This window comes from Coccinella septempunctata, chromosome 7 (assembly GCF_907165205.1).
Source record: "Coccinella septempunctata chromosome 7, icCocSept1.1, whole genome shotgun sequence".
Classification (NCBI taxonomy): Eukaryota; Metazoa; Arthropoda; class Insecta; order Coleoptera; family Coccinellidae; genus Coccinella; species Coccinella septempunctata.
This window is the reverse complement of record NC_058195.1, coordinates 16,756,694-16,775,957: the sequence shown is the minus strand read 5'-3', so window position 1 is coordinate 16,775,957 and position 19,264 is coordinate 16,756,694. Positions and strand designations below refer to the sequence as shown.

The window sequence follows — 19,264 nt, the reverse complement described above, 5'->3', positions numbered from 1 at the left end:
TTCCAGAATCGTGCAACAAAAAGTATCACTTTCCACACTTGTTAGAAAAATAACAATTTGCTCCTCGATACCAATAGTTCGTCAGTGCTGCAAATAAAAAAAAAACAGAATTGCAGGGATCATAGTACACTCGCGATAACTCATAATCGTGTCCATCAAAACTAGCATAATACTTTCAAAGAGAGAAAATGCACGTTACACAACCGAAATTGATCGCATTCATTACCCGAAATATGTGCGATAGTTGCACTACTTGAGCAGTATGATGACACGTACCCAGCATTCCCCTACAATTTACGAAATATGGAAATATCTTCTTGAGTTATTATCACGATAAAGGTCAGCTGTGTATTATGCTAAATAACCATCTTCGTTGCATCGTGATCCAGAAATTATTGGAAGATCGTTATATATCATGTCATCTTGAAACACCAGTGCATTTCTTCATATGCCATGTATTGAAACACTGGTATTTTAGAAAATAGAGATCGCCATTAAAGATTTTGAAAATCTAAAGGGTAATTTGAAAATTGCTTCGATCATTGTCCAAAATAACATTGATAACAATGGGATTGAATAATGATTACTATGAACCAATGAATTGACATAGCAAAAACATTGTGCTATTCATCATCCCACCCTATGGAAGACCATAGGTGTTCTCTTTGTTGAGTGTATCTTTCACTGTCAGTGGTGACATAAATTTCAACATGAAAATCAATAATTTCCATAAACAGAAATGAATGCCGAAACCTTAGATTGTGTTTACCTAGATAGAGGCGACAATGTCCAATGTACCATCAGTTTATTCGGTGCCAACGTTACTTCTTGGGTTGTCTTTGGCGTTGAGCAACTCTTCGCCAGCAGAAGAACCATATACGACAATCTCAAAGCCATAAATGGAGGCATTATGTTGATATTTCCTCACTACAGATACTGGCCTCTAGGCCCAGCAGATGGTTTCGCGAATTTAATGACGTGGAAGATATTCAGAGGGCCCATGAAATTACCAACAGGTGACATCCAAGTTGTTCTTGAACTGGAGCAAGGGCAAGTCTCCAATAACATATGGAATTTCGTTTACAGGATCCTGTACACTATAACACTCCTTGAAAGGGAGCTCCATATGTATTTCCAGATTATCAACTTGAGCCCATATTCCTTTTATTTTCATTTTCTCTTCTCGAATCACATCAGAGTACCTGATTTGAAAAAATGTCGTGTGGTTGGTCTGAAGGACTCTAAGTACATAGACAGAATAACTGAAGAATATTTACAGCCTTCGACTGATGAGGTGGTGAAGATTGAGGGTGACTACTTCAGAATTTTCGTTGACACTAAAGATAACATAAAAGTAACAAACGTAATGGTCGAGAGAGATTTGTTCCTGACTAAAAACAATCTGCCTGATACTATTTTGCATAGTCCTGGGGAAGAAAAAGCTAAGAGTAGGGAAGATTTCAGTGAAGATGAATGGGACAAAATGTTGATTCTTGAGGTCGGTCATAAATATGTACCAGTTAGACTTTATCCTAATGAAAAGTTCGAAGCATCAATGAAGTTGAGAGTTAAGTCGGTTAAGGAAGAAGATGATATAGTCATTCAATTTTATTGAAGAATTGCACCCATTCAACCATGTGTAATGAAATTTACGATGTATTTGCATACATAGACATAGATATCCCATGTTTCTAGTGATACTCCTGAAAGACTTTGATTTCATGTTCTGTTATGGAGAAATAAATGAATATATTTTGGTAACTAGGTATATTTTTTATCGAGGATATATCTCTTATGTAAAATAGAAGGCGGCTTCGAATCATTGTTTGGTTTTGTGTTCAATTAGGAAAACATTTCCACCATCGCTTTCTCGGAAACGAAATTTTTGCTGCGTTAGAACTAAAGAGTAGGTGTTGAATTCTATATGGCAAGGATAATTGAAGTCGCTTATTATTATTGAATGGGCGATTAGAAAGTAGGAAATAAGTTATCGCTTGAAAAAACACTAATTCGTTACCGCTAATTGTTTCGAATAATACAGACGAAAAGAAAAATAGGAAGAAGAAATACGAAACTAGTTATTGACTAGGTATTCAGTGTAAGTCGGTATTAGTTTCCTATTGAAGACGTTCGATGAACTTAAATTTTTGTTCTGCTCAGTGCTCGATGTGAAGAATACGAAAGTTTTATCTGGAAATGATTATGAAGACAGTCCAATATTTTCTTGTTTCTTATCTTGGCGAGTGCATCTCCATTTTTTCCACGTCTACCATCTACCTCTAACTTCTAAAACCTCTTTCGACCGACATTACTGAACGAGATCGATGAAATTTCGAGATTTATTATTAGAAGGGTTGCTCTTTGAAATTTTTATTTCCTGGATACCATGAATTAATGGCATGATGCTGGATCAAGAGGTTCTAATCGCCTGAGTGCCTTCATTTGGGATATACAGGGTGATGCTCATCTTATGGGTGAAATTTCACGGTTCTGTTCAATAACTCTTGAACTAATTGACCGAATTATTTCAAATCTTGAAGTTTCGTCACCCTTTACTATCGCCTTTTTTCAATATTTCTGAAATTGAATAAATCAGATCCGTACAGGGAAAATTTTATACTTTTCCTATTTTCGTGAACATTGGATCACCCTGTACGTGAACATTATGATTTTTTTTTTCGTAACCACAAAGAATTAATTCAATATAAAAATTCTAAATCTCTTTTTGACACCGTTATACAGGGGATCATTGAACATTCCCTGCAATAAATCTTGAACTTATAGGTGGAATTATTTCAAATTTTACAGATTTTTCACTTTTTACGACTGGCTTCCTTGAAATTTTCATCAAATTTGAAAAACATATCCGGACTAGCAAAATTATAGACTTGTGCGTGAACAATATATATGGTTTTTATGTCTGAAAATGAATACTAGTGTTTAAAGCCCGTTTGCAACAGCCGAGAATTCTCTGGAGAATTCTCTACAAAATTCTCGCAAGAAAATGGCAGAGATTATTTTGTATGCTACCTCAATCTGGAGACCAAGACAGCTGTCTACAAAGCAGTGGTCCTTCCAACGCTTCTTTACGGAAGCAAAAGCTGGACGCCCTACAGGCGACATATTAAACAGCTTGAACAAACGCAACAACGTCATCTAAGACAGATAATGCACATCAGATGGTTCCACAAAGTTTCGAATGCAGAAGTCTTGCAGCGCGCGAGTTGTACAACAATTGAGACTCAAGTAACGAGGGCCCGACTCAGATGGAGTGGTCACATTCTGAGGATGCAAGACACAAGACTCCCCAAAATAGCTCTATACGGCGAATTCACTGAGGGAGCCCGGAAACCAGGAGGCCAGTATAAGCGGTTTAAGGATACACTACATCAATCCCTAAAATTAGTTAATGCCAATCATAACTGGGAACAACTAGCGTCAGACAGGTCACAGTGGAGGTCTTTAGTACACAGTTATAATGGAGAATCGAGAAGGATACAGCGGCGGCCAGATCTGGTTGGTGACTATCCTTGCCCTGAGTGTGGAAGGATCTGTAGGTCACGGTTGGGTCTCTTCAGTCACAGGAAGGCACACAGTCGTAACTAGCCCTAATTACAAGTCTGTTCGCAATTTTTTTTTTTTCTTTTTTTTCTTCTTTTTGTAGATTTATTCCCGGTAACGGGATACAGCAATGATTGAATGAATGAATGCTACCGAAAGTGCGTATGCAACGGTAAAGAATTCACGGCGCATGAAATCTCGAGTAAATTTTCTAGAGAATTCTCGGCTGTTGCAAACGGGCTTAAGAAGAAAGTTCAGATAAGGATATCAAATCACATCACACTGCGTTACTCAAGGGATTCTGAGATCTTCTTGCCCGTTGTGCTCTTCTCATTTTTTCACTGAAATCTTTCTTACCCGTTCTCTGGTTTCACCTTATTCGCTAATCTCAGAGTCTACTTTACTTGTGGACAAATGGCGTTATCGTGTGTTGTAGGCGGACTTGCTATTTCCAAATTGGCTAATTTATCACAAAAGTCATCCTGACTAGACCCAAAAGAATGTTGTTAACAATCTTCTCCTTAATGTCAGTGATAAACTTCTTGCTGTCATTTATTAGGAGTTGAAACTCACGAACATGTCGAAGCATTTTGAATTTCCATCTGCAAATGCTGCCAATAATCACCAATCATCTGGTTAAACGTCATCACAACAGTTTCCATAGAGATCTGTTTTCATCAAATCAACAACCCAACACTCCACTATTTTGTTCTGATCTTTGTTCCATCAATATCGTTTAGACTTTCTTTCTGAAGAAAGTCTGTATATGTATGTGTACTGTATATGAACACTCTGGTGTTCATATACAGTGTAATCATATACCTATAGATTTATTCATTTATCAGTAATTTTTAGTTGAGGTTGAAACTGAAACAAATAAAGATAACTTTCGAAAAAGCTATTTGGAAACAACTGATCATCATGAATTGAATATTTTCACAGAACTCCGCGAAGCCTTCGACGCAGAAGCTCAAGAAATCAAGAAGCCACGTCTTCTTCTTTCGGCGGCTGTACCTGTAGGACCCGATAACATCAAAGCAGGCTATGACGTTCCAGCTGTTGCATCTTATTTGGATTTCATCAATCTCATGGCTTATGATTTCCATGGAAAATGGGAAAGGGAAACAGGTAAAGAAGACTTTCATCTGAAATTTGTACGGACATACATATCATCTCGATTCGTATTAAAATGCCTCCAATTCTGTATATGAATCTAACCTTATTCTCTATAAAAAAACTTATAGGTCACAATGCCCCTCTCTATTCACCCAGTTCTGACAGCCAATATCAGAAACAACTCAACGTTGAACATGCAGCAAACTTGTGGGTTAAACTTGGTGCTCCCAAGGAGAAGATGGTCATAGGTATGCCCACTTATGGAAGATCCTTCACTCTTGCCAACACAGCCAAGTATAAGGTTCACGCTCCAAGCACCGGAGGTGGTAAGGAAGGAACCTATACCAAGGAGTCTGGATTTTTGGCCTATTATGAAGTGAGTGTAGCCTCCTATTTCATTGGTCGAGATAAGACCTCCCTTAATTGTGAAGAGTGATTACTCAATTATTTATTTCAGATTTGCGAACTCCTTCAGAATGGTGCCAGTTACGTGTTCGATGAGGAAATGAAAGTGCCATATGCAGTCTATGGGGATCAATGGATAGGATTCGATGATGAGAAATCCATCAGAATCAAGATGAACTGGATTAAGGAAAGTGGTTTTGGTGGAGCCATGGTGTGGACGGTAGACATGGATGACTTCTCTGGTACAGTGTGTGGTGGAGAGGTCAAATATCCACTGATCGGTGCTATGAGGTGAGTGATTGTAACAATATTTTGCCGAGAACGTTGAAGAGTTTTACCGAATCCCATTCTTTTTCCAGGGAAGAGCTCAGAGGTATATCCAGAGGAAAAGATACCAAAGACATCGATTGGGCTAAGGTTGCCGGAGGCATTGAAGATGAGGAAGAGGAAGAAGAAGTTGTAGAAAAACCTGCTCCTATTAAAATCAATCCCTCAGAGGTCATCAAGAGAATAAGGAAACCAGGAAAGAAATCATCAGGAAAATCAGCCATTAACAAGAAAAGTAAGCATTACTATAACGTAGCACGGAAATCAACAAATTATGTTCTGAATTAATTTTTATCTTATTCTTTATTTTTCAGTTCGAAAACCACAGGTCTTCTGCTATATGACCAGTTGGTCTCAAAAACGCCCCAGTGCCGGAAAATTCACTCCCGAAGATATAAACCCCAGCCTTTGCACCCACGTTGTGTACGCATTTGCTACTCTGAAAGATCATAAGCTGACGGAATCTAGCGACAAGGATCCAGAAATGTACGAGAGGGTGATTGCATTGAGGGACAAGAATCCAGATTTGAAAGTAAGGAATAAAGAATCTGTTTTGAAGTGGATCGGCTAAAATGATAACAAGGAGTTGCAGAGCACTTTCCGATCTTAAAAACAGTTATCTGAAAGCAAGTGATTATAGAGTGTTGTCCAACGAAAACTTAACGATTTTACCGCTTTATGTGGAAAATCACTCAATTTCTGATTCGAGGGGGAACAACTTTTCCCATCTTTGCGTCCCCGTAACTGCAACCACCTAACTGGGGTTAGCACAACCACTTCATTTTGAATAGGGATGAGGGGTGTGGCGATACCTCATGTTGAAGATCTTACTGAAATTGAGTACTATCTGATCCTGAAATTTCGCTTCAAAATTTCCATCAATAATGAAATGGTAGGTGAAATAGTGAAAGAGTACTTGCTTTTGCGATTACTTTATGAATGCTGGAAATGGGCACCACTTACTTTCATGCAGTAATATAAGTTTTGCTGAAAACGTTCACATAAATTACTCAATATTTCTGGTGAATTCATTAATGATCCGAGTTCACAAATCATCAAGTGACTAAGGCTGGGTAGAGTAAATCTTGGATTTCAGGTGAACCCATAGAAAAAAATCCAGTGGAGCCATAGAAGCCAGATCAGGTGTCCACTCAATATATCCCCTTCTTCGACTAATCCAGGCGTGAGGAAAATTTTCTTCTCAGAAAAGACACAGCTGTTGAACGAAATGAGGTGCTTCGCCATCTTGTTAGAAAATGAAGCCCTACTGCATTCTCCAATACTTGCACGAGTTCTGGATAGCGTTCTCTTATAGATCTAGATAAATTTGGACAGTCAGATTACCGGTCGTAAAAAAATACCTACCGATATTCCACAAAAACATCACGATTGTTGTGCATGAAACACCAGATACATCGGACAATTTTCTAGTACTAAAGGTCGGATCCATTGCTATATGAACTAAGATAGCCGCGTCTCTCGCTTCGTCTCTTTCAAGTAGCCTCTTTTTGTTCCCGACTGAATCAGTAGCGTCAAATTTGGCAACTAGTTGAAAAATGTAAGCAGCACATAGATACATCATTTTTTCCAGGATGTCCTTCGTCGAATAAAGCAGATGACCCTCGTTAGGGGGTTGAAGTAACGGGGATGAAAAAAGCTGAAAAGTTGTTCCCCCTCAATCAGAAATTGATAGGTTCGAGCGATTTTCTTATTTTCATTTTGAAGTCGGAATATAAATACCCTGTATGTATAATGAACGTAATGACGAGGGTTAATTCAGCATAAGAGCAAGTAACGTAACATCGTCTCAGATAGCCAAGGTTACTGAGAAATTCTTGAAATAAAGAACCCTGACAACGCTCTCGATATCGTTATCGGTATCTACTCTGTAATTTACCCTATTCAAGAAACCAAATGCAAAAAGTAGAAGAAAAATTTACCGCAAATTGTTGAAAAATCTTTTTACGTGCGAAAACGACTAGTAAGTACCAGTACAATTCTTAGCAAGCAAATATCCCCCAATTTGGTCAAAACTCATACACTCAAAAATGTTTTATTGTTTCTAAGGTCAACATTTTCCATTCGCCACAGTAAACATGAAATTTGCAAATCATGACCAAATAGAGTAGGGTGTATTTGAAGGTGAGGCTTTTTTTCAACAGAAGCTACAACTAGTAAATATTACGCGTTTTTCCAAAAATCACCTACCTTCAAAATGACAAAGTGAAAAAAAATTTTGAATGATTACTGAAATAGATTCTAATACGACATTATACCGTTTGTTAGCTGAATTATCGCAAAGCAGTGAATCTCCTGATTCGATCATGTGGTTTCGTTTAGGATATTTTGGCTCGTTCGATATTTACGTGGAGATGAAAATGGAAACTTAGGATTTCCGAATTGTTTTCGTTATTTTTTAGTAACATACACGATTTTATGAAATGGCTTATTTCGATACCAACTGACAGAAGAGACTTTTAGGAAACAAGAATAAAAAATAGAATAATACTTCAAAATCCCACCAATAAAATTCGTCTAAATTATTCTCGAATTTTTTCACAATGGGCATCACAATCTTCTTGTTTGAACATGCCATCAATCGTCGTCAAAATGGGAAAAAACGTCATAGCACTTTTTCAACATATCTAATGTTAGTTCTAATGTTAGTGCTTATGTAAGCACTTTCAAGAAACTGCCTCGATTTTCTACATTTTTTTCACCCTAAATTGCACGACACAACAATTATGATTCTCTCAAAAGTGATCTGATGCATCTAATCCGATGAACTTGGTACTGAACCATTCATTGTCCAGCCATATATGTTTATGTTTTGTTTCGTTCTTGCGATGCCGGAGTCACCTTCCACAGTCCTGTACTTGAAATTCAATGAAATGGGGTATTTTCCTAAATTTCAAAATATATGTCATTGAAATCCTTATAACTCAAATATATCGAAATATATTTTTTTAGAATTTTAACATATTGCGTTTTATCTGTTTTCGCTTACGAAAATTCTGATTTCAGAAGTGCTCTCTTATGAACATTCTACGTCATTTTCACAATCCGGCAACGCCCGTCGAATCAATAAAGGTTATGAAAGTTTTATGATCATCATAGACTTAATAAATATCAAGTTTGGTGATCACATTTGACAAGGAACACAAACAGTGCATAGAAATATCAAACAATGACACAAAATGTCATCGTTTTTAACATAGACATAGAGACATGGACTGAGCAATGCCAGCATGAAATTGGCTATTTATTAGAAAGAGAGAAAAGCTCGTCGGGACATACCTTTCTCTTTTTTGTTCACATAGAGGTGAGTGTAGACCAATCAAAATTCTAGAAAAAGACAACTGCATTCCCGACGTGTTTTTCTCTCTGTCACTTTTTTTGACCGTATTTCATGCATAGATATAAAGGGAAGGCACAGTCCATGTCTCTATGTCTATGGTTTTTAAGAATATATAGACACAGATTACAGAAACAATTTTTTGTAATGTGTGGATATAGAATTCTATATCTTCTTGATCAGTCCCACTGTTGTCTAATTAACAAAAATTACTAGACTTTAGTGAAGGCATTCTACGTCACAAGCCTTTACATACTCGAAGTTTCGAAGGGTATATTTCTGAAATATCTTAATTTGGAAGCGAATCTTTTACGTGTTGGATAACTAATGGAAAAGGGTTTCCATAAAGAATTTTAAATTAGATTTTGGAGTTTTAGGAAACTTGCCCATTGTATCGAAATTCTAAGGGTTGTATCTCAGCCATTTGGATATTTTATGTAGGCAATTTCTGGTTAAACGACTTTTTTTGATGAATTCTATCTTCTGTCAAAAAAAGCCCCACATTGGAAAACACCCTGTATATAGGGTTGGTATTTGACTCGTACAAATATTTCAACAGTAGGTACATTTTTGAGGTCAAAAGAGACACTTTTTTCTTTCACCATTTTTTCCGAATCGGTTTTGTTTAAAAGATACAGGCAATTGAAAAACCATAAAAAAATGTTATTTCTAGTTATATCTCAAAAACGGTTTTTTCGAATGAAATGAATAGAGTTTTTCATTGATTTTATGAATCTTCTTCGAACACAAGATATCACCCACATATTCCAGTTTTCTCATTATGACCATTACGTACCGTACAAATACCAAAAATTCAAAGAACGCAACTCTTGGAACTAAGTTGGACGCCATGTAATGAATACTCGAACGTTTTGTGAAATATTTTCATATTTTCTCGTATAACGCGCCGTTTTCGGATACTTCGATGTTGAAATATTTAAAAGTACCTACTATCTGTTAAATTTGAAAAATTTGGTAATTTGGCTGAATACAACTCTGTTTTAAAGATCACTACACAGATGTGTAGTTTCACAGATTTAGCTAGTTATTCTGAAGGTGATTATGTTTTTCCAGGGATGGCAAATCTCATTATGAGAATTTTAAATGGCTATATCTTTTTATCAGGGCCGAATCAGAAAAAATGTTATAGAAAAAAAGCGTTTCTTTCGACCTTAAGAATCTACTGTTAAAAGATTCACCCTTTATATCATAAAAAGCTTCTTGTGCTAAAACAGATCACTCAATTTTTTACAGATTCTACTAGCCATCGGAGGATGGGCTTTCGGATCAACACCCTTCAAAGAACTCACCGGAAACGTCTTCAGAATGAACCAGTTCGTGTACGATGCCATAGAATTCCTCAGAGACTACCAGTTTAATGGTCTGGACGTTGATTGGGAATATCCACGAGGAGCTGACGATCGGGCAGCTTACCTGAATCTGCTCAAGGAGCTGAGGGTTGCTTTCGAAGGTGAAGCCAAGACTAGCGGACAGCCGAGACTTCTCCTAACGGCGGCAGTGCCAGCATCTTTCGAAGCCATAGCTGCAGGATATGACGTTCCCGAAATTTCTAAATATTTGGACTTCATCAACGTCATGACCTACGATTTCCATGGGCAGTGGGAAAGGACAGTTGGACATAACTCACCCCTGTTTCCTTTAGAGAGCGCAACTGGATATCAAAAGAAATTGACTGTTGTAAGTTGATTGCCTGATGTTTACCTAACTTATAGTTTATTCCTCAATGATCTCCCATGAAAGCAGCAAAAAAATGCTTCTCTTCTAGATTATGTGAATCGACCCTCAATTTGCAAATGAAACGGAGATTTTTTCGAACAAAAGATTAGCATTTCTAAAAGCAATAAAGTAAATAAAACATTACAACTCTCTTGGTCACAATCAGTAGTATACTTATTCACAAGAAAACTCAATTTGCTAATGGAGCGATCCTCCAAATGATGCTTCATTTCTATAGTTAGGAAACACCAGTATTATATCTTCATTCTGTCTTGGTCTTGTACTATAGTGAATGCGGGATACTCAAACTACGGTTTCAGGCCATCTCTTTCAAATGTGTTCTTTGTAGTGGAGACGTTCCCAGATGGTGCACTAAGTTAAGTCCATCAAGGCTGCTTTTCTTCAGTTTTTTATCTATCTTCCTTCAATATTATGGTAGCTTCTTCTTACAATTAAATCCTATGGTTTTCGTCCCAAGCATTTTGGATGAGTCTGGATTTGTCAGTTTTTTTATCCTTTTTTGGAGGAGACGTTCGGTTAATCAGGTATAAGTATTTCATGAATACTGTTCTTTTCAATTTTCAGGATCAACTTTTGTAAGGTTTTATTTGATTAAATCTTGAATTCTGCCCATTTTTTTGCTGCGAATTTGTTTGATTTCTTTCCATAACCTTCTGACAAATAGAATAACATGGTTTCTGGAATTTAAAATTGAGTCGTATTACGAGGATATATCGAAAAATTCTTATCCTTGTATAGAACCAAACTAAATTTCAATGTCAAAATATTTTATTACTCAACATATTCTCCTCTCAATTCTATATATGTATTACAGTGAACCTGCAACCTCCCTAGACCTTTAAAAAAAAATTTTTCTTCATGCTCTACAAAACCAGACCTCCACAGCTTTTATTACCCCCTCGTTGGAAGAAAATTTACGACCTTCCAATTTTTTTTCAGTTGAGGAAAGAGATGATAGTAGGATGGAGCCAAATTTGGTGAATAAGGGGGGTGTTCCAGGAATTCAAAACCTAAATCACGAGTTTGTTGCATGGCAACATGAGATTTGTATTTTGTGTGCACGGGCGTTGTCCTGCAAAAACAAAACACCTTTGGATAGCTTTCAGCGTCTTTTCTCTTTAATTTTTTCCCGTATAGTGGTCAGTAATGTCGAATAGTAATATCCGATTATTATTCTATCCTTATCCAAAAAATCAATCATGACTACTCCATGGCAATCCCAAAGAACTGAAGCAAGAACTTTTCCAGCAGATTTTTGGACTCAAAACCTCTTAGGTCTTGGAAAACCAGAGTGTCGCCATTCCCTCGAAAGTTGCTTTGTTTCTGGATCGTAGAAATGTACCCAAGTCTCATCCATAACAACAATTCGGTTTAAGAAGTGTAAATCGTTTTCAAACTGAGCACACATCGAATGCTTCTACCCTTGCACGCTTTTGGTCAACATTCAATCATTTGGGAATCCATTTTGCAGCAATTTTTCTCATGTCCAAATTGACGTGAACTATATGATGAAGGCGTTTGTATGAAAAATTCAGTGCTTCAGGTATCTGCTTAAGCCGAATTCGACGGTCTGATAAGATCATGTCATGAACTGCATCGATATTTTCGAGGACTGACACAGAAACTGGCCTTCCCGATCGGTCATCATCTTCAATGGAAAATTAAACTCTTTTGAAGCTTGCAGTCCAATTTTTCACGGTTGCATGTGAAGGACATTGATCACCAAGGGTATTAAACATATCTTCGTAAATCTGCTTACCTCTTAACCCTTTTAAATACGGGTACTTGGTGATGGCTCGATACTCCAGTTTTTCGATGTTCACAATTTCTATGGATCTTCTTTCTTATAATTTATTGCATAACTAAGGTTTACTTTTTCGACCTCAAACTTCACACTGACACTTCTAATAAGTTATTGTTCTTTGTTATGGTAACGCAATATTTTCTTTATGCATGGAACCGGTCTAGGCTAACTAGATATCAATAAATACTCGTAGTTTGTGGTTTAATTTGCTTCAACCTTGTTTTTCTGGCTTTATAAAGTACTTTCTCTGGTAAGCTGTATTTCTTAAAAATTTTTGCGATGTTTTCAATATTTTCATCCTCATCTTCTCCATTACAATGTCAGCGCAATCTTTAAGACTAAAGGCATAATCGGAGCTTATCTCAATGAAGTTAAAATTGAAAATCAAAATAGAAAACAGAAGAACTTTATTTATGAAATCCCTGTGGTAACAGAAGAATCTATATTAGATAAAACGAACCTCTTCTTTTCTATTTTTATTTTACTTATATTTTATATGTTGATATCCAGCACAATGAGCCTGATCTAATGGATCCTGTTTCTCCTAAGGTTTTGTCATCCGCATCATATTTTATATCCATGACCGGTTGGAAGTTTTCCGAATTCAAGTACCTACCTTTCGAAACTTTCGAGTAATTTCCATAGTTCTAGTTGGTTAAGATTTTCAGCCTTGTACCACAATCAACTAAAACTTTGAGAAGCAAAGTGAACGTCAGCTTTTCCATACTGAATTGTGTTATTTAGTGGTATCTTCTCATCGTTAGAGTTTTTGTTCAGGATGGCAATTATTCCTACAATTTCGGAAAATATCCCTATCTAACTGAATGTATTGTACACACTTTCATGTGTTTGTCGAATAAACTGATCCTGCTGCAACTCAATATCAATAACATCGAACTATAATCTATTACGTATTTTGGGCTGATGGTTTTTATTGGCACTTTTTTAAGTTCAAACGTTGAAGTATTTCTTTTTTTCTGTTTTTTTTTTGTTTTTCAATTTGAAGTGGAATTCAGAGGTCGGGATTGAAATTTTCTCCTTCGTTTTCTATGTAGAGGAGTCCGGAAGAGTTGAATCCTTTTTCACTCTGAAGCCACTTAAGTTGTATCTGTAAATGGTAGCAACACATTTTTTGCGTGAAGATATCTTGCTCAAATAGTTAACGACGAATAATAGTAGAGAGATGGTGACATGAGTATTTTGAGTACAGCAATTCTTTTTTTACGAACCGAAAATTGGCTCCTGTCTCCCCAACCCATATCAGAGTTGAGCAGGGGGCGAGAATTAAGTTTGTTCATCAGGAAAAACATTGAAAAAAAATCAATTTCCAATGAGCAACGATTGTCTACGTCAAGGTTTTCATCATCAGATGTATCAGCGTATTAAAGCTGTTTCTATTTCAGAGTTCCTCTCACTTATTTCCGAGATGTTTTTCCCTTTCTTAAACATTTGTATATTTTTTTATATCTATTTCTATTACTGAATTTTCTTTTTTTGAAGCAACCTATTATCTAAGCTGAGTGCGGGAAACTTGGACCACTGGATTATGTCTCCCGACCATAGCATGGGTCCAGTCTCCCACACTCTCTTCTAGTCAAATCCACGGATGCTTTCTTGAAACTTTTACAACTATTATTAAAAAAGCTCATTGTTTGAAAAAGAATATTAATCAATGACAGCAATAAAACTAAATAAAACCACGCACCTAGTAAACTTTTCAGACAGTGTAACGAACAAAAATTTTTCAATTTCTTACATCCTAATAAAAAAATCACGTTTAACCCTCTCACTTACGAACTGTTCTGATGGCGGCCAAAATGGAGCTGCCACTAGTTGTGCCTTGTTACGAGTATGTCCCAACCTATTTACTGGTAACGCGAAATTTGAATTGAAATATTTGAGTTGGTTCAAGTCTCTCCTGAGCAAGTCTCCCGTAGTCCCCTATAATCGATAAAAATCAGGAACGCTGTAAAATCTTTCGAAAAGATTATGATTCCAATATACTTAGCTGCACATGTGTGAGAAAAAGCGCTAACCAAACAAAAATCAATAAAGCTAGTTTCAAGAAATTACACATCGCAAACTAAACGATGTATTTCTCCTTGCATTCTTCTACAACACTGATTTGAAATGGAATTTGGAATAGGTTGAAGCTTATACTACAATCAGTTGCATAATTTATGGGCTTTCACTTATTATAGCTTGGTACCGTTTTAGTTATTCGTTAAGCTTTAGTAAATGCTTCAGTCAAATTGGGTTACTTCAGGCCTTCTCATGAAAACATCGCACTTGCTCATATTACACATATCATCCATAGTAAAAGGATTTTACTATGTCCATATGATTTCTTCTTGATTTTGCCTACAAAAAAGCTTAAGTATGCGGAAGCTACCTAGCTTTGTCCCCATAGCAATTCTTAGAATGCTCTACGTATGGTTCGACTACAATATCAAGAGCGGAGAATTAGAATAAGAAAGTTCAAAAATTCAACATTGAAATTATAACCACTTAGTAATTAGAGCCCAAATATTGTGCATCAGACCTTCTGAATATACCATCATATTATAGGATTATTCTGCGAGGGAATGGGTGAAACAGGGAGCCCCCAAGGAGAAACTCATGATAGGAATGCCAACATATGGTAGAAGCTTCGAATTGGTCAATGTCACTCAATTCGATATTGGAGCACCAGCGAGTGGCGGTGGAACTCCCGGAAAATATACTGCAGAAGCAGGTTTTATGAGCTACTACGAAATTTGCGATTTTCTTCAAGAGGACAACACAACACTGGTTTGGGACAATGAGCAGCAAGTGCCCTTCGCATACAGGGGAAATCAATGGGTTGGATTCGATGACGAGAGAAGTCTTAAGACTAAGGTAAACATAAAGAGATTATTATGAATGCACTAGGAAATTTAGTGAGCTTAATTTATATCCAATCAAGTTTATCCTGAACGTATTACTGAATATAAGTTCAACATTTTCAGATGGCATGGTTGAAGGAAGAAGGATTTGGTGGAATAATGATATGGTCTGTAGATATGGATGATTTCAGAGGGTCTTGTGGAAGTGGAAAATATCCACTTATAAATGCCATGAGGCAGGAGTTGGAAGACTACAAAGTGAAACTAGAGTTTGAGGGGCCCTATGAAACCTCTGTCAGCTCAGGGCAATATACGACAAAAGATCGTGAGTAGAATATAAAATAAAACTCTTTTCGAAACATCCACGAAAATGACCGAAATACCTTAAATGAAATATAGTGAAGAATATTTTGTGAAAATAATCGGTCAATTTTCATTACAAATAACGCAAATTTACATGTATTTAGTATTATTATACTACATGTACTACATTATTATACTACATGTACAGGAGTTTGTCTTTCACCCTCTATGAGTGGTGCAGGGGTAGTTGTTTTTTTTTAATGACTGCCCCCACTTTTTGTGCCAGTAATGGATTTCTTGATGGGGATTCATTCATGAACCCTTTCTTCATTATAGTGATGATAAAATGGCTACACTTATTGAATTCGAATTTTCACTTTTTCATATGTGTTTCGAGTTGAACGGCACACACTTTAGGAGTGATTGATGTTTTCGAAAATATTATTACAATAATAATAAGTTAGAATTACCTACACCTCTGGAAAGTATGACAATAACGTCAGCTGAAAATATTTCTTTTAGGTTGGTGAAGTCAGTAATGGTGAATTTGAACATTCAATTCACTGAATAGAGAAAAAATCAAATACACGTTTTTATTTTTGTAATTGTAATTTTTTCGGATGATTCATCTATCACCAACGTACGAAAATGGCATATTTTCGACGACAATTCAAAAACATTAATTACTCCTATGTATGTCATTGCTCTCATATAATACATAAAAAATAATGAAATGAAAAAATGTATGTACTTTATTTTCACAAATATAAAAATTTCATCCGTCCTCTAAATCTATAATGAAAAAAAGAGTTTATATATTCATCATATACCCAGAGAGTTCAAGCCTTTGCTGGCACAAAAAGATTGGTTGCCATTTAAATACAAATTCAAGTACTTTCCACACTACCTCCTATAGGGCAAGACAGAAAAAAGAAACCATAGTAGGTACCTAAATTTTATTTTTTACGGTGAATTAATTCTATATATTCATCTCAAAGAATATATATTGCAAAAAATATATACAGGGTGAGTCTTTGACACATACTAATTTTTTAACAGTAGATTCTTGACGTCCAAAGAAAAACTTTTTTTGCTTTACCATATTTTCCCAATCGGCCTTCAAAGATACAGGCTCTTGAAAAACTATAACTCATGAAAAAATAACATTTTTTTTCTCTTCCCTTTTCTCCTCCCGGTCTTCGTTTCCGAGATACAGGGTATCAAAAATTTATATTTTTTTTCATTTTTGTGTTAATATCTCAGGAACCGTTTGAACTACAGAATTGAGGTTTTGTACACACATTTCCACTAATAATTGCAATTTTTTTGGATTTTACTCGGTTTCATTAGACCTGCCAGTGGCGGAGACATTGAATTTCCACAAAAGTTTTACCCCCCCAACTTTCACACCACTAGACCAATCGGCATTTGCAGGAGCAAATTCTAAGCGCTGATGTGAAACGTTTTCGATAAAACTGGCATTTTATTATCAAAAACAATTTGCTAACGCATTGTAAATTTCTTGTAATTGGAGAAATGAGTAGTCATAATTAACAAGTTTATTAATTTCAAAAAATATTAATTTCAAAAAGATTTCACAACTAGGTTTTCAAGTTTAAATTGCAATTCATTAGAAATCTGCAGTTGTCCGTTTATACACCCTGCATATACAGGGTGATATTGGGACATAGGCTAAGAGCAAATTTGTTTGGACCAAAATATGGCCATAGGACCAAATATACCTCAATAAAATATTGCTGTGGAAAAATATAGAGGGCGTTAAAGTTGAATTTTTTATTAGGGGACAGAATTATATTTTCTTCGAAGTTCGAAAGTCCTTTATTAAAAGAATTAGAAAAGGCATAGAAGTCGGAGGAGGCCACGTAGAACATTTAATTTGAGTTTATTTTTTTTATCTCATATTGTTTTTAAATATGCTTTATCCTCGAAATAAAAAAATAAAATAAATAAATCGTTTCTTCAAATCCTCTTCCGATGCTCTGAACTGTTCAATTGTGTTTCTCTTGAAAACGGATGAAAAAATATACAGTGAAATTATTAGCAAAAAACGGAAAAAAAAATTAAACTTTAACGCCCTCTATCTTTTTCCACTGCAATATTTTATTGAGGAATATTTGGTCCTATCGCCATATTTTGGTCCAAACAATCTGCCCTTAGCCTATGTCCCAATAGTTATGAATCATCCTGTATAAAATACCTATATGTGTGATCTTATGTTAACTTCGGAAACAAGAAGTATGTTATCTTCACCGTTTTTCAGCGATTCTCGTAAACTGCAAGCAAAACAAGTATCCGTACCAACGATCAAGTTGTCAATCGGTGAAGAACGTAACGACTAGCTCACACCAAGTTATTGCATTGGTTTTATCAGCCATTGTATGAATTTTTCATCCTTAACCAATGATTTACTTTTATGGATACTTGCCTGCAATGAACTAACGATTTTGACCTCTTGACACTATTGTAGTATCCTTTCTTGCAATTATAAGATAAAACCCTCGATTGCTTAGAGGTCGAACATATTTAGATATCCTGATTCTAATGGAAAAAAAGTTATGATAATTCAACAATAAAATTACCAGCTGCTGGAAAGCTTCATTATTGAAAACAGTAAAAATGGCATAAACACCATTTTCATTTCTTTCAAGTACATAATCGTGACAATTTTTTTTTAGCGAACGAGGTCACATGTGAAGAGGAAGATGGCCACATAAGTTATCATCCAGATTTGGCCGACTGCACCCACTATTTCATGTGCGAAGGGGAAAGAAAACATCACATGCCATGTCCATCCAATCTTGTGTTCAACCCCGATCAAAACGTTTGTGATTGGCCAGAAAACGTAGCTAGTTGTTCGCAACACACCCAAAAGCCACCAACCGACAGGAGAAGATAAGCATCTTTGTCTGGAATACTGCATGAGAGTGTTGTACTGGGAGGAAAAATTGGATAACTTATCTGAATAATTCGTCATATTGACTACGTTATTTATATCTATTTGTTCTTTGCGAGCATGTTGAATTTTTTTTTTTTTTGAAACAAATTATGTGAGGATATTATGAGGCTCATTCAAGCGATTCTCTATCTTGAAAAATGTTTATTCAGCGCGGGCAATTGCTTGGAGATGAATACCTGATCTATTGTGATTTTGGCTCTTTATTGTATATTTTTCTCAGTACAGGCTAGGAAACAGATGTATGGAAACGGGATGTTTTGTATGAAGAAGTACAAAATTCCAGAAATTCGTCATGTGTTTAGTTTGTAAGGAGATATTTAATTTTTTACTGTATTTATATGTTTAGCGCATTGACTTCTTATATTTCTGATTCGAATCCGTTGTACATTTTACGATACTTGTAGAATTAGATATGTATATGTAAATAAATAAAAAACTAACTAACGAAAAAAAATAAAAATTCGTTTAATTCTCATGGCGACCCGCATGAGTTTGATATAAGAAAGGTTAATTTCACTTAATTGTGGTCCACCCCAGACGCGGCGCTCATTTTGAGGGAATAAATAAAGATATTTTGAAAATATTTCCTTGTGGTGTGTGTAGGGTGTTCGAAAAAACAATTTAAAATTATTGTCATATATACAGGGTGTTCGGAAACAAAGATATAGACCAAAGTTACACTTTTTTAAATTGAACACCCTGTATTTGACCTCAAAAATGTAATGGCAAGTTCAAATTATGATGAATTTCTTCAGATCACTTTATACCTTAGAAGCACCTCTTACACGAGATAA

General features: G+C 35.9%; 1 protein-coding gene across 1 annotated transcript in view; it reads left to right on the top strand.

Annotated features, from left to right (window-relative positions):
- The window catches only part of LOC123317185 (probable chitinase 10), a 68,925-nt gene extending 50,378 nt beyond the window's left edge, over window positions 1–18,547 (top strand). Inside the window, exons 5-13 of the mRNA XM_044903578.1 lie at window positions 4,504–4,689; window positions 4,806–5,053; window positions 5,135–5,373; window positions 5,442–5,644; window positions 5,724–5,941; window positions 10,019–10,462; window positions 14,895–15,203; window positions 15,314–15,515; window positions 18,190–18,547. Of these exons, the coding sequence (XP_044759513.1) occupies window positions 4,504–4,689; window positions 4,806–5,053; window positions 5,135–5,373; window positions 5,442–5,644; window positions 5,724–5,941; window positions 10,019–10,462; window positions 14,895–15,203; window positions 15,314–15,515; window positions 18,190–18,410 (2,270 nt within the window). The 3' untranslated portion in view covers window positions 18,411–18,547. The remainder of the gene's footprint in view (window positions 1–4,503; window positions 4,690–4,805; window positions 5,054–5,134; window positions 5,374–5,441; window positions 5,645–5,723; window positions 5,942–10,018; window positions 10,463–14,894; window positions 15,204–15,313; window positions 15,516–18,189) is intronic.
- Window positions 18,548–19,264: the final 717 nt, after the last annotated feature.